Here is a 27,915-nt window from a genome sequence, read left to right on the forward strand (position 1 = left end):
ATCCTCTCTCACCATATTTCCTCTCTCTCCTCAACCAGACTTCATCCAGGCTCTTCTGAGTGCTTTTGCAATGAGGCCTCAACTTCTGGGCTTTGCTGTTCATCCCTGCACTGTTCCGTCTTAGTGAGGACCTGTGATATCGGTTTAGCCAGAACCCCTCTCCACGCTGTCCCCGGTCAGGTCCTCATCCGCCAGGCGACGTCAGGAGCCCCAGCCTGCTTTCAGCAAGAATCCTATGCGGGGTGGGATGCCTGGGTGGCTCAGCAGTTGAGTGTCTGCCTTGGGTCCAGGGTGTGATCCTGGAGACTCAGGATCAAGTCCCACATCGGGCTCCCTGTATGGAGCCTGCTTCTCCCTCTGTCTGTGTGTCTGCCTCTGCCTCTCTCTATGTCTCTCATGAATAAATAAGTAAGAATTAAAAAAAAAAAAAAGAATTGAATCCTCTGGGGTGCCTTTAGCCGGAGCTCCCTCTCTACTGAATATTTCCAGTGAGTAACATTGCATCCACGACCCCCACCTGCTCCTGGACTGTACATTCCCCCTTGTCCATGCTGTGCTCAGAATTGCGGACAATTTTCCCCTTCTGAAATTGTCCTGAGTACCGTCTGTTCTTACACTTTGACTGCTGTCCCACTCTGATTTTTCCCTGACAGCATCTACTAGTGACAGGCATCGTGCTAGGCATGTGTTGCAGAAATGAAGAAAGCAAACCTCTGCCTTGAATGAGCACAACTTGGAGCTGGAAGCCTTTTGCTCTAATGGTGATGTAGAGCAGAACTTTCCAGAAAGTCCCCAGCTCCTACCCTAAAAAGGGATCAGCAAACTTTCTCCCCAAAGGACCAGATAATATTTTAGGCTTGGAGAGCCACGTTAGTCTCTGCTGTACATCCTTTTGTTTTTGCTTTTTATGTGTGTCTTGTTTTGTTTTTCTAACTCCTTAAAGCTCTTGGCTCACAGATCATACAAAAACTGACCGAGGGCTGAGTGCGACTGATCTCTGACCTGGACAAGTTGCCAACCCTCCCTGAGCCTCCTCCTATGTCTTTAGAGCAGAGAGTGTAACCCCTGGGAGGCTGACTTAGCAACGTAGGAGGGTGGCATTACATCAGGAGAAAGGGGACGCATCTATACCTGCTGGCAGAGACCAGGTGCTCAATGAACATACACACCCCTAGACGTCTCAAAATCAGAAATTGTCAAGAATATTCAGGAGGAAAGTATTCACACAGTCTACTTGCAGTTCTGGGAAACAAGAAAGAAGCAAGAACACAGGCACTGTGTTATCATAACTACTCCTCTGCTCCCTGGGTGAGCTTCATGCCAAGGGAGAGATGGGCACTCTGGATGTTGTCCGGCATTTATCCCCAAGCGTCATATTTGTCTTGTGCTCATCAATAGGAATCACATTGTCAGCCTATTTGTTTTCTCTTACAGAGACATCAAGCCAGACAACATATTGCTGGATGAACACGGTAAGCCTGTTATACATGCTTTCCAGAGACTTTCAGTGGGAAGTTTGAGGTTCTGCAGAACTGGGGTCCTGAGGAGTTGGATTTGAGGGGTGACTAGAACTTGTTTTGTTTAATTCTGGTGGATGCGTATTTGTGTGATTTCTGGTCTGTGTCCTGCGCAGTGAGTCAAGTCCAATATATTTGAAGGTTTCATGGCTAAAGGCATAACTGCTTGCATCCTGGTGTGAGGATGACAGGGCAGAGGCAGGAATGAAAGGAAGGGCTGGACACCTCCCCACCCTGTAGACCCTTGGCTTCAAAAAAGTCATTTATCTCTCTGAACCTCACTGTCATCTTCTATGAAACATAAAATGGTGTCTACCTTCCAGATTATCATGGGGATCAAATGGCATTGTGTATGCCTAGCAAGCCAAAGTGCAGTAATCCACTAAGCCTTCCCTCTTCCTGGCTTCTCAAGCCTTCATGTGCATACAGACCCAGATTCAGTAGATCTGAGGTGAGGCCTAGATTCTGCATCTCTAACAGCTCCCAGGTGAAGCCAACACTGCTGGTCGATGGACCACACCTTGAGAAGCCAGGCACTATGTCCAACTTTGGTCTCATTGCAATCCCTTGGGGGACTTGGTAAGAATCAAAGGCCATTCCCTGCCTTGTTTCAGCAAGCCCCAGACTCTGTGTTTTGGCTTGCCCCAAGGGATGTGATGCCCATCACAGTCAGGACCATAGGTCTAGGTCATGGCCCGACAACACATAGCTTGGCTGACCTCACAGTCTAGAGCAGCTTTGCAGGTAACCATCACTTGAACCATCATTCAAGCAACCTTGAATGCTAAATTCACTGGCATTGCTTTGGGGACCTCATCCACCAAGGGCTTTCTGGAGGATGGGATGGAGTGAGCAGCTGGGGAGTTTCCTGAAGTGCTGCTGCATCATGCAGGGATGAGTCTGCAGGCATGAGTCTTCTACAAGGCTCCTCTGAACCGCCCCCACCTCCAGCAGCTGCAGCCTAGCGTTCCTTCTAGAAGTCCCTCTAGGACCCTGTATGTGTCACCAGCGTGTCTTGGGGAATCCTATCTATTGTGTGAGCTCCTTGGTCTCAGGAGGTGGAGCGGGAGCAGTGGAATCCTAGCTGGAATCTTGTGCTAGAAGCTGAAACCAGCTTGGATGCTTTAGGGCAGTGCGTTGAAATTCCTTTGCCCCCAGAATGGAAGGCCAGTGATGACCTCAGGATGCCAGGGAACCTGGGTAGAGCTGACGGTGCAAATCAAGGCCCTAGGTAGCATAGACAAGTCAGGATCTCCAGTTGTGGAGCTCAGCTGACCCCCCAACTATCCGTGTTTCTTCAAGCCAGTCTCTCCCCTTCTCTGAGTTTTGGCTTTCCCAGCAGTAACAGAAGCAGTGTGCCCCTGCAGGCATGGTGAAGGTGAAAGACAAGACTGTGAAGGTCAGCCACCAGCATGACATCAGGACATAGATGGTGTTCGGGCAGGCTTCTATTACTCACCCTCTCCCTGTCCCTTCTCTGCTCTGGTCAGAGTGGCTGCATCACAGTAGCAGGTGAGGTGGCCGTGAGAAGGGGCACAGGCCTGTTATGCAGGACACATGGCAGGGCTGTCCCAGAAGGCAGGGGTCTGCCCCAACAAATGATAGAGAACTTTGAGCAAAGACCTTCCAGGGCCCTGGATATCTTCCAGAAGCAAAATTAAGGTGGGAACATAGCTCAATAGGAATAATTCAGCCATTTCATCTATGAGGAAATGAGCCCCAGGCCTGTGTGGCTCCCTGGTGCATGACCAATCCTGCCAGCCCCTGGCCTCTGGGCTCCTGGAACCACTGCACACCAGGACAAGGGCAGGTATCCTCCCCTGTGTTTCCTCATTCCTGACCTCTGGATCTCTATCCATCCCTTCCCTACTCTCCTTCTACACTCATTCTCACCTCTCTACTCACCCCTTTTCCACTTTCATTCCAGACATCCCCCTACCTCTCTGAGTGCCCCATCCTCTGGCCCTCCCCATTGGCTTTCACGGTGTCTCATCCCTGCCTCTTGCTTCACATCATCCCACACACTCACCAAGGCCCTGTGGACACCCTCTTCTCACTCTTCTTTAAGCTCCTATTTCATGGGACTGCCTCTTCTCAGTGTTGGGACACAGCACTGAAACATTACTTCATACTAAAGAGTGAGTGACTCATTCCCCCTCTCCTCAACTTTAACATTCATTGAGTGCCTTTTCAGGCAATGAAGAAGGGACATTTAGGAGCAAGGAATTCTTCATAGAACACACAAGAGTTCTCCCTGAGAGCCTGTGACCATGGTCCTCCTTTTCCTGATTTATATCAGGAGCCACTGATCAGCTTTTTTTTTTTTTTTAATCATTGTTGCCTTCTTTTTTTTTTTTTTTTACCTCCAGTTCTATTGAGATGTGATTAGCAAATAAAAATTGTGTACACTAGGTTGCACAAAGTGATTTTTAGAAGGGTACACTATGACTTAATGTATATATGTATACATTTTGAAGTGATTGCCTCAATCACATTAATTAGCTATCCATCAGCTCACGTTGTTAACCTTTTCATGTCCTGTATGCTGAAATCACTTGAGATTTACCTCCTTAGCAAATTTCAAAAGTACAATACAGTATTAGTAACCGGAGTCTCCATGACGAGCACTAGATCCCCTTAACCTTTCCGTTAATTGCGTTACAAAAAAGTTTACAAAACAGATGCTATGTGTTGCTATTTAAGGAGTTTGATCATGGCTTTCATTGACTCCTTTTTCTGAGATCAAGTTGGTTGGCTGTGTTTACAATGAAATAGGAACATAATTAAATAGAAGCATTAATATTTTAGTAATAACATTCAAGTTCTTCTGGTTACACAAAACCCAAGGCTTTCGTACAAGCTTTTCTGCTCCACCAGCATCTGCTGTCCTTTCTGATCCTTCAGACGGGCTTTTATCTTCTCCCACAGGCACTGTGATTTTGTTCTGAGATTTGGGGTCTCTTGGCCGGCAGCAAAAGCAGAGCAAGGGTAAATGAAGTTGAAGGAAGAAAGAGCATCTTATGGAAGTGTGGAAAGAAGGGTTGTGTATGTTAGGGCTGAGGGCACACAGCTCAAGGGCATGGGGATTAAAGCTGCAAAGGGAAGGGGAAAGGTTGCATCCTTTTCTATTGGGACAATAAGGCTCCAAATAACCACATGCCTTTACTGTGTAAGCAGGGAGCATCTAGTAAGCTCACAAGTCTGTGGGGTTAAGCTCTTGTAGGCAGAGCTTGCTCCTAAGACTGAGGTCGGGTGGGATCAGCCAGGCAGCTCTGGTGATGTAAGCTGTCCTCACATCTGAGGGTTGCCTGCTTCCAGCAGGTAGACCCTGACCTTGGCTGGACAATGCAGCCCTGATTCTCATCGCTCCCCCTCTGGCAGGCCAGCCCCACATGGAAACAGGAGCATGGAAAACCCAACCCTTCAAGTCTGTACCTGTGTCACATTAACTCCCATCCCAGTGGGCAAAGCAAGTCATGAGCCAACCTAGAGCAGGGGGTGGGGGACTGCACGGCACACGGCTAGATGGCTGAGACAGAGCGGGGTTGTGGCAGTTAACACCACCATCTGGAAGAGGCAGGTGGAAACAGAAGCGCTGCCTGCACAGGACAGCCTGGGGGTCCTTTCCATCTGGGGCGCTCCGCTTCTCCAAAGAGGAGCAAAGAGTCAAGAAGAGAGTCAGAAAAAACAACATTTCTGCCCTGGGTGTACCTGAGGGCCCTTATTCAAAGTTCACTGATGCTGTAGCCCTTGATCTGTGAATTCAGGAAAGCGATCCCTTCATTTCTGCAGACCTGCCACAGGCCATCCATTGTGCCAGGTGACCCAAAGGACAGGGCCGACGGTGGCTGTATGGTGGCTGTCCTCCTATCACCTGGGAACCGTAAAAAGTGCCAAGCAGAGCCCCACCCACAGAAGTGACTCATCTTGCAGGCGAAGAGTGCTGAGAGGGGAGGGGATTTTTAAGGTCCCTGGTGGTTCTAAGGTGTAGCCCAGGTTGAGGGAGGGACAGAAAGCAAACCCTCAGGGTCAGTGCTGGGACAGGGCAGGGAGGAGGCTGAGCGATAACAAAAGGATTGGGCGAGGGCTTCACTGGGTCCTGCAGCGTGAGGGGTGTCAACAGAGCATTGGGGGCGCGTGAGAACACCCCACCGCAGGAGGCCACGAAGACCCCCGCACAGTTTAGGCTTTCCACAGCTGGCTGTGAAGTGTGTGCCTCACATGGACTTCAGAGACCTGACGTGCACCTTTAGCGACACAGGTAACACAGCAGCCGCCCCCAGCAGAGTGAATTTCTCATTGTCTCGACCATTGTCTTTTTTCCCTGAATTCTGATGCCTGACTTCTTCATATCAGGGCCACTGTCTACCTGCCTCAGTCACCCCAAGGCCAGGCACCAGAGAGCTAGGGACAGCCCCCTGTGCCTCAGAGCCCCTAAGATTATTCAGATCAGCCAGTCCTGAACCTGCTTGCCCTGCCTCACCCATTCCTTTCCACAGAAACCACCAGAAAGGCTCCTGCCCATGGTTTTGCCTTCTTCCTTGTGGCAGACCCCGCACTTTCCCACATGGCCCCCGTCTTCTTGGAAATGATGAGGAACAAGCTATCTTTTCATTGGCAATTGTCTCCTGAGCCGTTGGCCTCACTCTACCTCGAATTTCCTATTAATTGATGTAGTTTAGAGCACTCATTAGCTGGACTTGTTTCAAAGAATCGATCCTCTGTTGCAAACATATTGGTTGATAAGTGTGATGAGCACCCCCCAAAACGGCCCCAGCCAGCAGCATCGACACTCCCTTCCCCCTTGTCGAAACATTTTATAGGCTGTTTCCACCATGCCTGGGGGGAGGGACACCAAGGCATTAAGAGAGTGGGCATGTGTTGTTTCTGATGCCTCTGATCCAGGAATTGGAGTGGCTGAGATGGAAGTAGGGTGGGGGGCAGGTGCTCAGGCACCTTGGAGAGCAGGGCTGCTTCCAAGTCGGAGGAACTGTTGGCAGTGTCATTATTTAGATGGGGTTCCAAGAGTTAAGGACAGAGTGCAGGAGTGAGGTTTAAATTCTGGGTGTCCTTGGGAAGGTTGTAATGTGTTTCTTTTCAGGAGGCTGCAGGGAAGAGAAGTTTCTGCTGCAGCACAATGCAGGGGTGAAGGGGTTCTTAAGATCCTAATGACCCAACGCTGGAGTCCCTCATAGCACCCCCCCCCCAAAAAAAATAACCTCTGTCTTAGTTTCCTAGGGCTACTGTACAAAGTCCCACAGGTTCTGCCCTCAAACAGCAGAAATGTATTGTCTCATTGTGCTGGAGGCTGGAAGTCTGAGGTTAAGGTCTAGTGGTGGGGGATGCTTGGTGGGGGGCAGAGCCACACCCCCTCGGAGGTGCCAGGGACTTGCCTGTTCCAGGTCTCTCTGCTAGCTTCTGGCCATCCCTCGTCTGGGACAACATAATTCCAGACTTCATATGGTGTTTCCCTGGGTGCATGACTGTGTCTAAATGTCCCCTTTACATAAGAACACCGGCCTTACTGGATTAGGGGCCCCACCCACCTAGGTTGAGTTCATCTTCAACAATTACATCTGCAGTGACCCTACCCATATGAAGTCACACTCTGAGGTCATGGGAATTAGGACTTCAACATATGAAGCGGAGGGGACATAGTTCAACCCATCACAGCCCCATTTTCTACATATAGGATTTTAACAAAAAATAAAACAAAGAGATGGCAGGTAGGGGCCAACATATCACCTTTGTTCCTGATAAAAGGTTGCATTTGGATGAGTCGAAATGGGTTTCCAACTCCAAGACCCCAGAGAGAGGAAGATTCACCTCCCACATCCACGCCCAAGCTGTGTAAGTGAATGCTCATATACGACCAAGAGCTTGGAAGACCAGATGAGAGGTCCCACACCTGCCCAGACAAAGCTAAACTGTGTAAGGCTAGTCTGTTCATCCCAAAACGACCCTTCACACCATCTCTCCACCTCTCTTGAAGGCAGGGGAAGGTGATGGTCAGTGAGGAGTAGAGAAGGGCTAAGAATCTACTGAGGTAAAACCGTTCCTTATGAAATTGTGACTTTCTGGGTCTCTGCTGACACTGAGTCCAAATTCCTGTTCTGCTAAAAATGATCATCTTAATAACTCCCTGTTTCCAGAGCAGTGTTTGATACCAGGCTGGAAGCCCATGTGGCCTGGCCCGTGGCTTCAGGATGCACATTTGTATGGAGGGGAGGCTTATATCCTAGAATGACAAGGAGGGTGACCTGTGGGCCATGCAGTGACCTGGCCATCCCCTGACCTGGAGTGGAGGCAGCTCCATCACTGGGCAGCTGCACATCTCTTGTGCATGTACCCATCTGGGCTACAGTGCCCTCAAGAGAAAGCCACTTGATGAAGGGAGGTGGTGGGTCAAACCCGCCTGAAGCTTGGATTCTGGCTCAAGGATCTTGAGTTGGACACTCACTTCCTAGCTGCTCACATGGGTGATGTGGCCACCTTAACAAATGTCCTGCCTCTGCAAAGACCCCTATCTACCCAGCCTGTCCCTCCTTTGGCTCTGTTCCAAACAGACTCTGCTTTCCTTCTACCTTACAAACCTCTCCTGAGTTCATCTTGTTGGCAAAGCATAAATCTCATTGAGACCCCTAGCTGCAAGAGAGTCAGGAAATGTCATATCCCCCCTCTCTGGCCCTTGTGATACAGGAAGTAGCAAGGAAAGGAGTGGAATGTGGTGAACATAGCACAGTGTATAAGCTTATTGAACCACTATGTTGCATACTTGAAACTAATACAACGTTGTGTTAACTATAGCAAGGAAGGGAGGAATATAAAGAGTAAGAGATCGAAAGAGAAGAAAGAGAGGAAGGAAAGAAAGGCAGGAAAGAAGGAAGGAGGGAGGGAGAGAGAAAGAAAGAGAGAGTCAGGATGCTAAGTGTCAGGAGATGGTCTCCAGCCTGGTCCTACAGAGCAGGTCACTGCTGGGAAAGTGCTATGAAAACCTCTCTGCAAATGGTATTCATTGTGATTAATTCATGCAATTGCATAAAATTACATGCTCAACACAGTGTGGAAGGAGAATGTATTGGCAGATGGCCGTGGCCACCCTGCAGGAGCTAACCCAGAAACCTGGTTGGCGGAGAGAAATCAGGGAGAAACAGAACTGTTGAGAACTGCTCCCACAGAAGCCTTGTCGAGGTGGATTCCCTGGGGGAATCAGATGAGCCAAGCTGCAAATGCCAGGGAGTGCTTTATGAAATCTCGATCAACCCCTGGGGGAGACAGAAACTGGTGGGGGTGAGAGGGGGAGCTCCCAGGAGTGTCACGATTCTTGTCCCCGACCATTGTTTCCCACCGTTCACTGCACATCGGGGGACCTGGAGCCCAAAGATGGTTTCTGGCCTTGGATCCTGCCCCGTGACCAAGACACGGGAGGAGGCCAATTCACATGGAACAGAAGCAAACCAAAGGGCCATTTCTTCGGCTCGGGCAGACATGCTCTAACACAGTCAGCCCGGCTGCTACCTCCGATGAAGCCTGAATGAGCTTGTGCCACAGGACTTGCTTTGGTTTCTTTTTTTCTTTCTTTTTTCTGTTGTCCTGTGATAAGTTCATTATGACCTCAGTGAAGCTCAGTGATGGGAAGAGTGCCCGGGGAATGTGATCCCAAGTGGAAGAATAGGGCCAGTGTGACATCACACTGACATCTCAGGAGGATCATAATTACCAGCAGGAGCCCAGAGCCTCCCGTGGATTTCATCCACCCTGGCTTCTTCCCCGGGGAGGTTAGGGCTTCCAGCTGCTTCTCTTCGGCAGCACCACACTGACCTCTGCTTAGGAATGATGGAGTCCCTACAAACACCTAAGTTCATGAGAGCTGTTCCTCCAAATTCAAGTCTGATGATAGGGAAACAGGCAAGGAATAATGCAGAAGGTGATCACCTGGTGTAGACAGTGCATTCCACTCGCACTCCCAGTCTAGCTCCACCCCGCACCCCGGCCCTACCACAGCACCCACTCCCAGGAGCTCACTCCAGGGAGGCATGGCAATGTGTCCAAGTGAGGCACCCAGAGGACAGAACCAGAGAGAATTCACTCGGCTCCAATATGCAGCCTGCCATTCTGGGTTGACCGTGCCCTCAGAGCAGACCCCATCTTCTCCCAGGTGTAGTTCTCAGCGAGATAAGTGCACCGCCCTGACACATTTGGTGAAGTGCATTTCAGCCCCTTCATTACAGGGGCTGAAAGGGGAGACAAGAAGGCAAGGGGCACAGTGGAGGAGAAGTTGATATTTGTGCAATGTAGCTGCAGAGGAAGGAAATGAAAATGCAGCAAAATTCAAGTAGGCTTTGGGTGCTTTCTCCCGGAACGTGTCGGGGAGGTGCAGAGCCAGCCTGCAACGCGGTAGTCCTTAGCGCCGGTAGCACTGAGTAACTGCGTGGTGGTGAGGCAATTGTAGCCTCAGGGTGGGGGACTGTGGACAAGTCGTCAGCACCACATAATCCCCACCAACCCCACTCCCGAAGTCCATGACATAGATACCTGGCATTGTGGCTGCAAGCTCCTCCCCTGAAGGATGCAGTCAGGACTTGCTCCATAAATAGTTGCTGAATGAAGAAATGGCCAAGAGTCCTTGAAAGTCACATGGCTGTCATGTATTTTTATACTCAGAGAATAGCCCAGTTACAACTCCCGACACTAGCACCCGTCAATACGAAACTCCTGGAGAGGGTGGCTGGTCCCACCATCTGAGGTCAGGCTGAGAAAGCGATACTGCTGTGGTCTTCATAGCCAAGAGTTGACATGGGGTGTCATCAACTCCTGTAAATCTGGTGATGGCTTTTAGCAGCAGGGAATGAAGAATGGTGACAGGATTTGCTTACCATATCTCTTTCATTCAGTCTCTCATTTGGTCAATCAGTCTGTCAACAAACACTTGAATACCTTTCCCAGGCCAGGCAGTTACTAACATACCGGAGACAGATATGAGCAAGGGTAGATTTCCAGCCTTCAGGAGACAGACAAGGTGATAGACACGCTATAGTGGAGGCTAGGATGGGAATCACATTGGGGGAGTTGAGGGCCCAGGGGAGAGTCCTAAATCAGTCTGTTATGGATAGAATGCTCGTGTCCCCACTTAGAATTCACCTGCCCAATGTAATGATACTTGGAGCTGGGGCCTTTGGGAGGTAACCGGGTTTGGATGAGACCCTGGAATTGGAGCCTCCACAATGAGATTGGTGCCTTTATAAAGGCAGGAAGAGAACAGAGCCTTCTCTCACTCCACCATATAAGGATACAGCAAGAAACTTGCCATACGAACCAGAGAGAGAGCTGTCACCAAGAATCCACCTGTGCTGGCCTCCTGACCTCAGATTTCCAGCTCCCAGGGCTGTGGGAAATAGATGTTTGATGTTTAAGTCCCCCAGTCTAGTTATAGCAACCTGAGCCAACTAGGACACAGTCAGAGATACCCTGCGTAGTGAGCTTCCTGTTGGTGGAAGCATGCAAGTAAAGGGCAGATGCACATCCACCAGTAATATAATTCTGGGGCCAGGTTTTGAAGAATGAGTAGAAGTCTACCAGGCAGAGGAGACAGATGAGCATTCTAAGTACTGTCAAAGACTTGGAAGTGAGAAGAGTTTCTGTGCATTCAGGGAAAGGAAAGAAGTGTGGCTGGAGTACAGGATGCATACCAGAGCTGGCCGTAGGATTACTGATTGTTGATACCAGTATTAAAACTTGTGCTAGTGGGTCGCACACCACAAACATCTTGAGCTCCTTCGCCTGCTGAGTTTTGAACGTTTCAACTCGCAGAAAGCAAATAGCCTAAACTCAGTGCATGTTTGCAAATTTTGTAGTAAATTTCCATTCTCCTGAGAAGGAACCCACGCAAGACCTTGTATGGCACTAATTTTCACTTTCCCACATCTTTACTCAATTGTTAAAGGAAGCTCACTGGGAAGTTACAACTCATCAATTAGCACGGTTCACGGAAACCAGAGGTGGTACCTGCCTCCTGTCACACCTGCTGTGCGCGAATTCCCAGTGGGGGGCCGCAGCAGGTCTGCTGCAGAGCTGTCCCCTGGAGCCCTCGCCACCCCCCTGAGGACCGGGAGGGAGCAAGGGCAGGGCTGTCCAGCTCTGTTCTGCAGGGGGCAGCGTGGGGCAGAGGGAACCACTCATCCCAGCATGAGGCTGGAGACCAACAGCAGCTTCCCCACAGATCAGCCGTGTGACCACGCACAGCTCACTGGTCTTTGGAACTTGAGGTCTCTGTAACAACACAGGTGGTCAAACCCTCCTGACAAGAGTACTGCAGGGATGAACATAAGATTTGGCACCAATTCTATACCCGTTATGCGATCCTACATAACAGTGGCTGAAACTAGACAAGAGGCTGCATTTCTTCTCCCTGTTTCTTAGCCTTCCCGCTTTGGCCCTTGGCCCTGTGGCCACTCAGAGCAGTCAAAGTGATATTCAAAAGTGAGTCAGGTATGTGGCTCCTTCTCAAAACCCTCTCACTTGGAGTAAAAGTCACTCTCCTCTCCCCTGCCCTGGGGGCCTGGCAGGGTCTGCCCCTCCTTTTGCTGACTGAGCTCTTTACCCACATTCTCTCTCTGGCCTCCTCACCAGCCCCTCCCCCGGCCTCTGTGCTGACAGCAGCTTCTGCTAGCTACAGTCCTCCCTGGTGGTCCAGTGGCTTTCTCCACCACACCCCCCACCATCACCACTCCATCCTCTGGTCTTGTTCAGTGTCACCATCTCAGTCCCAGACTGTTGTGTTTAATGCTTACAACTACCCCATAATGTACTTCTTAAATATTAGTTCCACTCTCCAGATGAGGGACCGGAAGCTTACGGAGTGAAATAACCTGTCCAGATCTCATAGGAAGTGGCTGTATCGGCCATGATGCCAGCCAGCAGCGTATGGCAAAAGAGCAAAGAGGAATTCAGATGGCCCCAAACAATAAAGGGTGTTTTTTAGCTTATATAGCAGAAGTCTGGTAGATGCAGCAGCTTCATGTAGGGTTTAATCAGGCTCTGGCACCATTTCTCTTCTATGCTTGCAGCTCTAACACTCCACGGAGAGGCTTCTTTGGCTGCCTTTCTTTATGCTACTGATTAGCTTTTACAGTTCTAGGGCTCATATTCCCACATCACACTGGCCAAAGACAGAATGTCTCTTTAGGTATCTCATGAAAAAAAAAACAAAAAAAAAAAACCAGAAAAGTCTTCATTTCTTGAACTCTCTGGAAAATTATCTCCTCAATTTTCATTGGCTGCAGTTAGGTTGTATGCCTAATCCTGAGTCAGATGCCAGAGCAGAGGGATAAGATTAGCTTGACCGGTTCCAGATGGAGCCACATGCCCCGCTCTCAAAGCCAGGTGTACAGGGAAGAGTACTTGCTAAGACAGGAGATATGGGTGACCACAAACAGCATGTGCCCACCAAAGTAGCACAGCCATTCGTTCTTGGGCAGTCCAAATCCCCAGACTATATTCTTAACCACTCTGCCCCAAGCACCCTAACAAGAGAAAGAGAGCCATCATTGTGTACGGATAACATGCTTCTATGCCTAGAAACCCCAAAGGGCTCAATTGAAAATCTATCAAAATTAATTAAGGTTGTGCAAATTAAGAATCAAATGAACTGCTTTTCAAAGACTAAAAAAATAAAATAAAATAAAGTCCAATCTCTTCTCCATGGATGTTCAGAGGGGCCCAGGCTCCTTCTATGTTGTTCCTCATCTGTGTGGCAAAAACCATTCGGCCAAATCCAAAAAACAGGCAACAGAATGTAAGGAAGATGGAAGGAAGGAGGGAATGAGAATTCTTTTAAAGGAAATATCCTGGTAGTTGCAAATACCAGGCTACCTGGGCATGTGACCACCTACTGCAGGAGGGTCGGAAAGTGAAGCCTTTAGTGGGATAGTCCTGAACCCAGCTACAGATTCTATTGCCCTTTGAGAAGGGAAAATGGGATTTTGAGATATAACATAACAGCTTTTGCTATGGAAGATTAATGGAGTAGCCAAATAGGAAATAAATAAGCAAAACTCAGTAGCTTTTTATTACACTGGAAACAGCTAGGTAGAAAAAGAAATGGAAAATATTCTCATCCGAAAAAGTGACCAAAACTATGTAATATGCAGGAGTAAATGTACCCAGGAATTTACAAGGCCTAAATGAAGGGAACACTAAACATATTTTGAAGGAATTAAGTAAGATCTGAATGAAAAGCCAGGCATGACCCTGGATAGAAAAAGAAACATGTCCACACTTCTCAAATGAATGTATAAATTAATATAGTTCCTATCAAAATCTTAATGGAGATATCTCCTAAAACTGGACGCAACTCATCTCAAAAGGATAAACGTCTGAGGGTTACCAAGAAAACATTGGAAGGAAATATCAGAGCAGGTGAATCACTCCTGTGGGATATTATGATAGCCTACAAATCTACTGTAATTACACTAATCCAGTCCTGGCCCAGCAGTAAACAATAGGTCACTGAAACAAGAGAATCCATAAGCAGATTTGCATATATGTGGAACTTGATATATAATAAAGGTCGCATTACAGTTTATTGAGAAAGACCAAATTTTTCAATAAATACCATAGAGACAACTGGCTATCCATTTGGAAGAAATAAAATTAGAATGCTATATTATATTACAACAAAAATATATTCTATTTTTGTATATCTATGATTGGAAGATTTTAATATAAAAGATATATAAGTATTATAAGAAAATATAGAAGGATGTATAAAATCTTGGGGGTAGAATTGGCTTCTGGAAAATTACAAGGAAAATATACTCAAACTGTAAAATTAACATATTCTTTTTTTTTAAGATTTTATTTATTCATTCATGACAGACACACACACACACACACACACACACACACACACACACACACAGAAAGGTAGAGACACAGGCAGAGGGAGAAACAGGCTCCACACAGGGAGTCCGACATGGGACTCAATCCCAGGTCTCCAGGATCACACCCCAGGCCGAGGGTGGCACTAAACCGCTGGGCCACTGGGGCTGCCCTAAAATTAACGAATTATTATTTAAATTTAAAAACTTTTGTATGACAAGAGACACTGTATACAGAGTCCAAAGACAAACAATAAGCTGAAGAAAAATCTTAGCAGTGCACAGAGCAAAGTGTAAATGTATCTCGTAGACAAAGCTCTGATTGAAAATTGATCATGATTCTAGACAGTTCCCCAGAGGCTTGGGACTGATCATGTGGAAAATGTGCAGCCTTATCTGCAGTGAGATATCGTTCTTCACCAAGTGATTTGCAAGAAGGGAAGTCAGTGATTACAATGCTAGTAACAGTGCGGAGAAATACACACTCGCATCCTGTTTATTTTTTTCTTTTTCTTTTTTTCTTTTTCTTTTTTTTATAAATTTATATTTTATTGGTGTTCAATTTGCCAACATTTAGAACAACACCCAGTGCTCATCCCATCAAGTGCCCCCCTCAGTGCCCATCATCCAGTCACCTCCACCCCCCACCCACCTCCCCTTCCACCACCCCTAGTTCGTTTCCCAGAGTTAGGAGTCTCTCATGTTCTGTCTCCCTTTCTGATATTTCCCACTTATTTTTTCTCCTTTCCCCTTTATTCCCTTTCACTATTTTTTATATTTCCCAAATGAATGAGACCATATAATGTTTGTCCTTCCCGATTGACGTATTTCACTCAGCACAATACCCTCCAGTTCCATCCTGTTTAAAGTACCGTATTGGAGGGGCTCAGGCTCCTCGGTGTGGTCGCTGGGCTTGGAAGCTGAGCCCTCCCATACCTCACAGTTAACAACAGGACTGTGGATTTGTTTGATAGTATTAGAAATGGGGACTGGGGGGGTGCCAGGGGCAGACTCCCCCTGGCTGGAGACGATGGGATTTGAGCCACACCATGGCAGGATAACACTGCTAAGAGCAAACACTTAGAAGAAGCTTCCCTACCTCTTATGTGCCAACCGCTCTAACCATTTTCTGTATATTAATCCCTGGCTCCTCCCAAACACTGTCTCAGATGGGTACTTTGTTGTCAACCTCTCCACTTGACGAGGAAAATAAATTATTTGCCCAAGGTCAGACAGCTAATCACAACAACGCTGAGACCCAAAACAAGTCGGTGTGGGACTGTGTACGGATGCTTGTTCTCGCACCAGAGGCTGCAGCAGGTGTCCTGGGGATGCTCCCTGGGTGGGTACACTCTATATCTGGCCAGAAAGGGTTCCCAGCAAGGGTCTGGCTGGATGACTTAAGCTTCACCCACAAGCACCCAAAAGGTATTGCAGATCATCACTGAGTACCTCAACACTGCGTCCCACTCAGGGGGCTCTAGCCTGAGTTCCCAGCAGAAGCTTGCACACACATCAGTGCCAGCCGCTGAGCCTGAGGTCTGGGATTTGCACGGGAGGCAGCTGGTGCTTTCCCTGTCCACTGTGGCTAATTAGATCAAGCGCGCCTCTCCTGAGGTCCTCATTGCATGGGCTCTGGCAGGTGTCTGTCCATCTCGTGGAGGTGGCCTCTAGGCCCTCCCAATGTCATTGTTGTGTACTCAAGCCACCAGTGTCTTTAAGTTCCAACCTCTCAAACACAGCTTTGAAATGTGAAAATCCAACCATTTTCACATGATGTGATGACAAAGACAGAGAAAGTGATTGCATTTATATCTGATATTCAAGGGTCTCAGGGTTGGCTTCTTTTATGTACTGAGTTCCCCAGAAGGCCATTACCAACCATCAGGATGTCCCTCCCTTCCTCCCACCCATCTTCCTTCCCTGCTTCTCTTTACCCCTTTGACCCTACATCTCATCTCATCCCTTTTATTTCCTTATTTTCTTTTATTTTCTTTGTCTCATCTCTTCTCATTCCTTCCTTCTCAGGTTTCTTAGACATTTATGTGCAGGTGCACCCAGTCAATCCATGTCCCACCTGCTGCCATTACTTTAGGCGGGATGGAAGGTGGTCTCAAACCCAGCACCCTCCCAGTGGGATTCCTCAGGTACAGAACTAAGGTCCCCACTGACCATAGCAGACAAACAGTGGAACAAGACTGTCCTCTACAGAACAGCTGGGTGGCTCAATTGGTTGAGGGTCTGCCTTCAGCTCAGGTCAGGATCCCAGAGTTCCGGGCTTGAGCCCTGCATTGGGCTTCCTGCTCAGTGGGGACCCTGCTCATTCTCTCTGTCTCTCTCTCTCTCTCTCTTAAATAAATAAATAAATAAATAAATAAATAAATAAATAAATAAATAAATAAAATCTTAAAAAAAGTGTCCTCTGAACATGAAAATCCTCTCTCCACTCTCCTCCTCCACAATGGCCACCCAGCATCCTGAGCAATGTAGTCCAGACTCACCCCTCTTGTCTGTTTACCATAAACTTTTACTCTCTGAGTCAGTGCCTCCAAAATTTAATCCATAAAAATTTTTATCATGCCCTCAATATTTTTGTTTCTTAGTAGTAATATGCATGTGCCACCAAAAAATTCACATTATAAAACTTGCACAGAGCATAGACATTTTTAGGATAGGTGCGTTCCTGTAAGTATATTCAAGTTTTACTCTCTTAGCAAATTTCAATTCTATAATACAAGGCTGTCAAATGTGTCTCTATGTTATACGTTAAATCCTCAAACCTTATTCATCTTATAGCTGAAAGTCTGTACCTTTGACCAAACTCTCCTTATTCCTCCCACCCCCAGCCCGTGACAACCACTTCTATTCTCTGCTTCTGTGAGCTTTTTTTAGACACAGAAGTGATATATGCAGTACCTGCCTTTCTCCATCTGGCTTATTTCACGTAGCATGATATTCTCAAGGTCCATCCAGGTTGTTGAAAATGTCAGGGGGTCCTTCTCTCTCATGGCTAAAAAATGTTCCATGTATATACATATCACATCTTCTTTATCTGTTCCTTGGATGAACACAGGTTGTCCTAAGTTTGGCTACTGTGAATAATACTGCCAAAACTAGATGTTTTTAAAGTAGTAGATAAAAGACTATTACAAGTCGAAGTTCTATGTTCTTGCACCCCACTGTACAGCCCACAGCTTTAAATCGACAAGGACTCAGCTCAGCTGCCCCGCGGCTCTTGCTAACTGGGGTTTCTGTTTCTCTATCTCCAGGACATGTTCACATCACAGACTTCAACATAGCGACGATTGTGAAAGGAGCAGAAAAGGCTTCCTCCATGGCTGGGACCAAGCCCTACATGGGTGAGTGTTCCGGGCCCCTTGAGTGTGAAGCCTCAGCGTTCCTGTCCTCCACCCCCACACTAGGCCCCAGCTGTTCCCAGTATGTCCTGGGCTCACCCACACCTTTGTCCTTGCTGCCCTGCTTCCCGGAAGACCTTTTCCTTCTGTGATTTCCAGAGAAGTCCTTCCGAGCCAGAAAACCTTGCTTCAGGCTTGGGGAAGAAACACACAAAAACAGACAAACAAAACCATATTTTCTTTTTTATTAACATCCAGTAGTGTGGCCAGAATATAACTTTGGTGTTGGTCATTTGGGGTCTATATTCTTAGGTACACAGTGTTTTTCCAATGTGTATTTTCAAGTTGTTTTTTCTTTAGGACCTTTGACGGAAATACCACTTTTAGTAAGCATTCCATTCCCTTACTTTGGTTTTCTCTAAGGACACCTATTATCTGAAGGTGGAGTCTTTACAAATGTTCAGTATTTGTAATTTTCAAATATTTTGTATCTGTTCCTTTATTCGTTTAAAATTTTTCCCATTTTTCTATTTCTTTTAAAGATTATCTGTTGTGCTTATTTGCTTTGTATGCTTCCTAGTGAAATATTTATTACTAAAATAATTTCCCCTCTATTTCTAATTTTTTCCCTGAGTTCTCTTGGCTGATTTCTGAGTTTTTTAATTCCAAACTATGTTGTTCTTTCATGCCTTGTATAATTTTCTTAATGTCTATATTAATTATTGATTACGGTATAACAAAGCAAGTCAAAATTTAGTGGCTTATATCATGTTCATGGATTAGAAGAATTAACATTGTTCAAATGTCCATACTACCTAAAGCAATCCACAGATTTAATGCAATCCCTATCAAAATACCAACAGCAATTTTCACAGAACTAGAAGAAATAATTCTAAAGTTTGTGTGGAACACAAAAGATAGCCAAAGCAATTTTGAAAAAGAAGAATAAAACTGGAGATATCACATTTCCAAATTTCAAGATATATTAGAAAGCCGAAATGATCAAAACCATATGGTACTGGCACAAAAACAGGCACATATATCAATGGGACAGAACAGAGAGCTGAGAAATAAACCCATGCACATATATGGTCAATTGATCTATGACAAAGGAGGCAAGAACATGCAATGGAAAAATGACAGTCTCTTAATAAATGATGTTGTGAAAAGTGGACAACCATATGCAAAAGAGTGAAACCGGACCATTTTCTCACACCATACACAAAAATAAACTCAAAATGGATTAAGGCTCTACATGTGAGACCTAAAACTATAGAACTCCTGGAAGAGAGCATAGGCAGAGAGGCAGTGGCCATAGCAACATTTTTCTAGATCTGTCTCCTCTGGCAAAGGAAACAAAAGCCAAATTAAACTACTGGGCCTGCATCAGGATAAAAAGCTTCTGCATAGTGAAGGAAATTATGAACAAGACAAAAAGACAAAAAAAAAAAAAGACAAAAGGACAACCTACTGAATGGGTAAGACATTTGCAAGTGACAAGTCAGATAAAGGGGTTAGTATCCAAAAGATGTAAAGAACTTATACAACTCAACACCAAAACAGTAATAATAATAACAATACGATTTAAAAATAGGCAGAGGACGTGAATAGACATTTTTCCAAAGAAGACATACAGATGGCCAACAGACACATAAAAAGATCCTCAGCATCACTCATCATCAGGGAAATGCCAATCAAAACCACAGTGGGATGTTACCTTATACCTGAAGAATGGCTAGTGTCAGAAAGATAAGAACAACAGGTGTTGCCAGGGATTCAGAGAAAAAGGAACCCCCGTGCACTGTTGGTAGAAGTCCACCCTGGTGCAGCCACTGTGAAAAACAGTATGGAAGTTCCTCAAAAAACTGAAATTAGAAATACCACATGAGATAGAGAAGATGTGGTCTATATATACAATGGAATACTACTCAGCCATCAGAAAAAGATGAATATCCACCATTTGCTTCGACGTGGATGGAACTGGAGGGTATTATGCTGAATGAAGTAAGTCAATAAGAGAAGGACAATCATCACACAGTTTCACTCATACATTGAATATAAGAAATAGTGCAAAGGATTATAAGGGAAAGGGGGGGAACTGAGTGGGAAAAGTCAGAGAGGAAGACAAACCATGAGAGACTCCTAACTCTGGGAAACAAACAAAGGGTTGAAGTAGGGGAGGTGGGTGGGGGGATGGAGTATCTTGGTGATGGGCATTGAGGAGAGCACTTGATGGGATGAGCACTGGGTGTTATACTATCTGTTGGAAAATTGAATTTAAATTTTAAAAAACCCAAATGCCATATGATCTAGTAATTCAACCACTGGATATTTACCCAAAGAAAATGAAAATACCAATTTGAAATGCATTATGCATGCATCCCTACGTATATTGCAACATATTCCCAATAGCCAAGATACAGAAGCAACCTAAGTGTCCATTGATAGATGGATGGATAAAGATGTGGTATATATATATATATATATATATATATATATATATATATATATATATGGTGGAGTATTAGTTATAAAAAAAACAATGAGATCTCACCATTTGCAACAACATGGATGAACCTGGAGGATATTCTGCTAAGTGAAATAAGTCAGAGAAAGACAAATATCTTATGATTTCATTCATATGTAGAATCTGAAAAGCAAAACGTATAAACAAATAAAAGACAGAAACAGACCCATAATACAGAGTGAACCAGTGGTTACCAGAGGAAAGGGAGCAGGGGAATGGGAAAAAATAGGTGAAGGGAACAGGGAGGTACACATTTCCAGTTAGGGAATAAATAAGTCATAGGGTGAAAGGCACAACACAGGGAATATAGTCAATGCTACTCTACTAGCGTTATATGGTGACAGTACCTACCCTTGTGAGCAAAGCATAGGTACAGCATTGTGGAATCACTATGTTGCACACACGAAATGAATGTAACATAGTATGTCAGCTGTATTTCAATAAAAAATAAAGAAAAGAAGTTTAAAAATACATTTGGAGATCATAAATGAACATTGTGTAAAAAAAAAAAAAAAAACGGTAGCTTAGAACAGCAACAGTCTACTGTTTTGCACAGTCTACTACTTGACCAAGTGGTTCCTGCTGGTTTAGGCTGGGCACACTCATCCCTCTGGTGCGCCCACTGGGGGCTGGGCTCAGCGAGGACAGCTGAGTTGAATGGGTCTTTTTCTACATGGTCTTTCATCATCAAACAGACTACAGTGAGCTTGCTTATCTGGTGGAAGTAGTTTCCAGAAGGAGAACCAATTCCGACAAGCTTACCAAGCTTCTGCTTGCTTTATATTTCCTGATGTCCAGTTGGCCTAAACAAGTCACATGACCAAGACCAGTGACCATGTGGGAGGGGACTGGGGGAGGCTGTGGGAGGGATCTTTCGGGCTTTTGTGGGGCTTGGTGGGGCTGCATGGATCCCAGAAGGCCTGACTCATCAGGAAACCATTAATGCAACACCCCACCACAGTGTCTTTCAATGCTTTTGAAATAGTCGGTTACAGTTTTTCCCTGTTTTTTTTTTTTTTTTAGGGAGTGGGGTAGGGTGGGGGCACATCTTTCTGATTCGTCATCATTGTAAAATGTGTTATTCTGCATTTTATTTTCTTTCCTCTTATGATAACTTTGCATGGAAGTTGACTTTGATACTTTTTCTTTTTTTTTTTTTTAATGTGAAATTAGCTTTCTTGAACTTTTGGAATATGATGTCATTCAGGGTAGCTTTTCTTTTCCTTTCTTTTTAGATTTTATGCATTTATTCATGAAAGACACACAAAGAGAGGCAGAGACAAAGGCAGAGGGAAAAGCAGGCTCCCTGTGGGGAGCCCAATGCTGACTCTATCCCAGGACCCCGGAATCATGCCCTAAGCCAAAGGCAGACGCTCAACCACTGAGCCACCCAGGCATCCCTCAGGGCAGCTTTTCTAACTAAACATCTGCTGTTTGTGTTCATGAAGTGTCAATATCTAAGGCAGCTGGCTATCTGGGATCTTCTGGTTCCTTCTACTTGCCCACTTTCATCTGGAGTTTCTCCTGCTTTTGTTGGTAGGGTCCCCATCCCTCCTCAGTTTGGGTTCTGGTTCCAACAGTTTCTCCTTGGGATTCCTTCTAGAAGGGAGTGCCAGAGGGAGGATGACAGAGGCTTGGGGTTCCAGACCGCCCTGCTCCTGCAGAGCTTACCAGGGGTCCCTTCGCCTACCTAACACTGGACTGGACAGGTTCCTCCAGGGTTTAGCTGCCATTCCCCAACTGGTGGGCTGGGCCCCCCAGTAAACACTTGTGGACTGTCTTGCAGCTCTCTGTTCTCTGCTCCATCATATGGTGCCTTGTCTCTTTCCCGTGTTTCCTTCTGTACAGGAATCACTACCATGGGGATCCAGTCACTGTTGCTGGTTTGTTCCCATACGCTTACATTTTGGGGCTTGTGAGAGGACCATTTCGTTTTGTCGTAAGCACTCCTCATGGGTTTTGGCTCAATTGTTGGTCTGCTCTGTTAGTTGTTATGTGTTGATCTGTAGGGATTCAAAAACTATGTCATCCATCACCTCCCAGAATTCACTATGTGGGTCATTCACCTATTTACTAAATTACTAAATTAAATAAATGAAGTTTGGCCACAAATCATAGTTAAAATGGTACTTCTCAGTGTGTGCTATGTGCCTAGCCCTTGAGCCAAGTCCTTCTCATGCACAGCTTTCTTTAAAGCTCACATCCGTGAAGCAGACACAATTATTTGTTCCCACTTTAGAGCTGGGGAAGCAGGCTGAGGGAGCATGAGGAACCCACCCAGGCAGATATCGGTCACCAGAGTAAGATCCAGGTCAGCAGGGACACCAGAAGGTATGCATACAAGGGGGTCTGTTCTCTTCAGATAGTCCCCTTGGGATGCTGAATATTTACCCCAATAAGGCTTTCACTGTTGAAGGTCTTTCTGAAATCCCTTTCCAGAAGGCTCTAGGACTGAGGCCAACCCATTCAAGGAGACACTGGCTTGACAAATGGGCAGGAGAATGGGATGAAAGGGGTGTTAAGGCTGCCGCCCTAGCTTCTGGCTGGTGCATGCAGAGTGGACTGCAGAGGTGTGTGGGTTCCCCACAGTCACAAGTTTGAATGTGGGGTGTCTCTGGGAAATGCCATCCAGGCTTCTGGAGTGATGTGGACATTATCTGTGGCCTAGGGAGTTCCTAACACTGAAATGCAGCAAAGCCAACAAAGGGACGGGATTCCCCCAGGGAGGATGCAGGAGAGAAGAGCACCAAACCTGAAGCCCAGGGAGCACCATGCCAGGAGGAGAATATAGAGCTACAGGAGCCATCATCTCCAAAGGGGCAGTGAGGAGAGCAAGATGACACAGAGAGAAGCATCTCCCACTTGGAGCCTGCTCTGTCCCTATAAGTTAGTTCTGACCTCCTTTAGGCTGTTCCCAAAAAGCAGATTGGTCTCTGGGAGTGGAGAGTCCAGATCACTGGAGAAATGCAAAGTGGTATTGTACCAACCCTTTCTTTAAAAAAAAAAAAAAAAAAAAAAAAGATTTTTGCTTATTTATTTGAGACAGAGATAACGAGAGAGAGCACTAGCAGGGAGGAGAGGGAGGAGCAGGATCCCCACTGAGCAGGGAGCCTGAAGCAGGACTCCATCCCAGGACCCTGGGATCGCAACCTGAGCCAAAGGCAGACACTTAACCAACTGAGCCACCCAGGCACCCTGTACCACCCCTCTCTTTTCTGCCCCTGCTCCGCCACCATGCATAGCTGACTTTCCCAGCACCTCCTCAGAGACTCCACCTGGGCCTGCCCCAGTCTCAGTTCCTGGATTCCCACTAATATCCTGGCTCTCAGGCTCTGTGAAAGCAGACCAGTGGTGACCCAGCTGGCCACTCTCCATGGCGCCCCAACCTCCAAGGGGGAGAAGAAAACCAACATGTATTGTGACCCTGCTACATGTTTGCCACTGTGCTTAATCCTCAGAAGACACCCAGGTGTGGTTTCTGCACCTCTGCATTTTATCTACTAGGAAGCTGAGATCCAGGGAGGTTGATTAACCTGCCCAGAGTTACACAGCTGGCAAGTAAAGGAGCCAGAATTTGAAGCTGTGTCTATTTGGATCAAAGTCCATGCTTTTGCCACTCTACCAAGCTGCCTTTTAACACTGAGTTCCTGTGTCATGAAGCCATATTTCTCAGTCAAGAAAAAAAACATATTGTCCCAATTGTATGTAGGATTTGGAGCTCCTGGGGTGCTTCTGTTTAGAGGACCTTTGGTCCTGAATTAATAAACAGGTGTGCAGGAGAGATTTTTATGGGATTTAGGAGGCACAGCTGATTTACCAAATGGATATATTTTCAGACACCATGGGGTTGACAGTACCAGGCAGTGGGAGTTTATTGGGGAAGGCAGGGTGATGGAGGGCTCTCTCAGCACATTTAAATCCTACAGCTCCCAGGGCTGTAAACTCCTGAGGTCAAGTGGCAGGTTTGTCAATTTTGTTCACTTGTACCGTTCAGTTCAAAGGCCCAATAACAAGCTCCAGAAGGTTCCAAACAGGGATTCAGGGAACAGGCTGGTGAGCAAGCTCCCAGAGGTTGCTCATGAAAGATGATCCTGGAAGAAACATTTGCATAGAACTGAATTTTCATTAATTAAAAGAGCAGATGGAATTCACAATCGGAGAAAAGAAGAAATCTCTCTGAAATGTGCCAGATTAGAAGTCAGAAATGTTCCAGCAGCCGCCCAGGGCTTCAGAGTTTATTCATCAGCAGTGAAGTAAAGAGTTGAACATTCATTCAGTAAATATTTATGAACCATTTAAGAGATAAAGGGCTCAGAGGAGGGTTGGGGGCTCAGAGGAGCCTCGGGGGGCTCACCGTCTGGTAGGGCAGAGCAGAGGTAGGCACAGGTGGAAGCAGGACACTGTCAAGATGGATTCCTGGAGAAGGTGACAATCTGAGTTGGACCTGGCACATAGAAGGTATGCCCAGAGTTGGCCTGTTGGGTGAGAACAAGGAGATGCCATTTCAGGCCACAGCCCTGGGGTACAGGGGAGGCAACAGCATGGTGTGTTGGGGGACAGTGGCAGTTTCATTTCTTCTACAGCTTACAGAGCAAGACGGGGTGGGGAGGGAGCAAAGAGACAGGTCAGAACATGAGGGTCTTGAATGCCGTGGTAAGGGCCTGTGGAACCAGGAGAGAGCCAGGAGTGGGTCCAGGTGAAGCGTCGCCTGTGGCATGGGCGGGGGGCAGTTTGGATGTCTTCCACTTAGTGGCTGCCTGAACTCGGGCCAATCTCATTACCCAACGTAATACCCATAAAGCACTCAGCGTGAGGAACACTCGGGAAGTGCTGGCTGCCAAACCACGTGACCTGGCAGTTTCCTCATCTGAGAAATGGGATTAATGATTATGCGATCTGCCTTAGTAGGTCCTCTGTGAGGATGTCACGGCAGGGATATGGAAGGTCCATCACACGGTGTCTGACAAATGGTAGATGCCTTGGTCTGGTAGCTGATAGTACTATTGTTATCGCTGGCATGGTTATGATTTAGATGGTTGATTATTTGGTACCCGCTCAGCATTGGGAATCCAGGGCCTGGACTGGGAACTCCCTTGCCTTGGAGCGCTAACAGTCTAGTGGGGAAAACGGACCCTAAACAGCTGGTTCACTATAGAAGCTGGGTGGGCTGGAGGATGCTGGGTGCACTAGGGGATCATGGGGCTGGTGCCTTGCCAGCATTTACCAGATGTTAGTTCCCTTCCCAAGGGGGCTGCAGTGAGCAGACAAGGGTGGTTGTGGGGCCATCATAGTGATGCTAGTATGTTCCTTGTTGAAATGATCAAGGGTAGTGAAGTTTGCTGCCACCTGTGCCAGAGAAAGTGACAGAGCCAATGTTCAAGCCCCGGCCAGTGAGGCTCCAGTGACCAAAATCTTTCCTGAGAACCTGCTGTTCGTTCATTCATTCATCCATCCATCCGTCCACCCACCTATCATCCTTACAAATCCGTTGAATACCTTCTATGTGCCAGTAGTATTCTATGGCCCCCAAATACATCCATCTATGAACAGTTTCCTACACTCATTGGTTTGGCTATTTGTAATCCAATCACCTTAAAAATCATCAAACTGATAAATACATAGTTTGAGATGTTTACTCCTGAATGACAATTTTTGTGCAGTAAAATGCAGTCTTTTAGTGTGCAGTTCCTTGATTTTGGACCAACACTGTCATATAAGCACCACCACAATGAAAGTATAGAACAATTCCATCACTCCCAGAATTCCCTCATCCCAGTCCCTGGCAACAGGTGATCTGTTCAGACTATTCCAGAAAGTCATAGAAATGGAGTTGTATGCTCTATAGCCTTTTTAATCCGGGTTTTTTCACTTTGAATAATGCATTTGAGATTTACTCATGTTGTGTGTATCAGCAGCTTTCCTTTTGATTGATCAGTAAGTAGAACTCTATGGGATGAATAGACTCAGTTAGTTCATCCATCCACTAGCTGAAGGACTTTTGAGTTGTTTCCAGTTGTACATAATTATGAATAAGGCCACTATAAACATTTGCTTTCAGGTTTTTATGTGACCCTAAGTGTCCACATCCCTAGAATAATTACCTAGAGGTGGGATTGCCGGGTCATATGATAAGCATATGTTGACCTTTCTGAGAAACTGACAAACTTATCCAGGAAGACTGAACCATTTTACACGCCCCACAATGTATGAGGGCTCTGGGTGCTCTGCATCCTCACCACTACTGGCTATTGCCTTGTGGTTATTGCTCTTATTAAAAAGGCAAGTTTCTAATGACTAATGATGTCCTACATATTTTCATTTTCTTATTTGCCATCCATTTACCTCCTTTATGAAGTATCTATTCAAATCATCTGACCATTAGTGATTTTTATTAATCAGGCTCTGAGAATTCTTTATATATCCTGGGTATAAGTCCTTCATCTGATACGTGTTTTGCAAAAATGTTGGCCACTCAGTGGCTTGTCTTTCTATTGAGATAATAGACTTCTTTTAGAAGCAGAAGTTTTAAATTTTGATGAAGTCTGATTTTTTAAAAGATTTTATTTACAGATCATATATTTGGTGTCATATCTAAATATCTTTTCCTCACATGAGGTCACAAAGATTTTTTCCCTTTGTTTTCTTGTAAGAGTTTTATACTTTTGGATTTTATATTTAAGCTACATGCATTTTTAATTTAGTTCTTAACATGGTGTGAGGCGTGAATCAAGCTTTATTTATTTGCATACAGCTGTCCAATTGTTCCAGTACCCTTTGTTGAAAAGACTGTTCTTTCTTTACTGCATTGCCTTTGCAACCTTGTCAAAACTCAATTGACCATAAATGTGTGGGTCTCTTTCTGAATTTTTTTCTGTTCTATTGGTCTATTTGTTTATGCTCTACTTGGTTTCATACTTCTCCTTTGCAATCATACTTGAAATCAGGTAGGGAGAGTCTTCCAACTTTTTTCTTCTTTTCAAAATTATTTTGGCTATTCTAAATTCTTTCTGTTTTCACTGAAACTTTAGAATTCACTTGTTAATTTCTACAAAAAAAATTGGCTGGATTTTTGTTAGGATCACACTGAATCTGTAGATGAATTTAGGCAGAAGTGGCATCTTACAATCATAGAATACCTCTCAATATATTTAGAGCATCTTGGATTCTCTCGTCAGCATTATATAATGTTCAGCATGCAAAATTTGCACATACTTTGTTACACTTATAACTAAGTGTCTTGAAGACACTTAGACATAAAGACTCCTAACTCGGGGAAACGAACTAGGGGTGGTGGAAGGGGAGGAGGGCGGGTGTTGGAGGGGAATGGGTGACGGGCACTGAGGTGGACACTTGACGGGATGAGCACTGGGTGTTTTTCTGTATGTTGGTAAATTGAACACCAATAAAAATTAATTTTAAAAAAAAATAACTAAGTGTCTTGGGCAGCCCTGGTTGCCGAGCGGTTTGGCGCCACCTTCGGCCCGGGGTGTGATCCTGGAGACCTGGGTTCGAGTCCCGCATCAGGCTCCCTGCATGGAGCCTGCTTCTCTCCCTGTGTCTCTCTGCCTCTCTCTCTTTCTGTCTATCATGAATAAATAAATAAAATCTTAAAAAAGTAAAATAACTGTCTTATAGAT

General features: G+C 45.9%; 1 protein-coding gene across 1 annotated transcript in view; it reads left to right on the plus strand.

The window, feature by feature from the left end:
• The window catches only part of STK32B (serine/threonine kinase 32B), a 389,575-nt gene that overhangs the window by 313,985 nt on the left and 47,675 nt on the right, over positions 1-27,915 (plus strand). The window contains exons 5-6 of the mRNA XM_072737792.1: positions 1,435-1,472; positions 17,665-17,754. Of these exons, the coding sequence (XP_072593893.1) occupies positions 1,435-1,472; positions 17,665-17,754 (128 nt within the window). The remainder of the gene's footprint in view (positions 1-1,434; positions 1,473-17,664; positions 17,755-27,915) is intronic.

Source organism: Vulpes vulpes, chromosome 14, assembly GCF_048418805.1.
Source record: "Vulpes vulpes isolate BD-2025 chromosome 14, VulVul3, whole genome shotgun sequence".
NCBI classification, from domain to species: Eukaryota; Metazoa; Chordata; class Mammalia; order Carnivora; family Canidae; genus Vulpes; species Vulpes vulpes.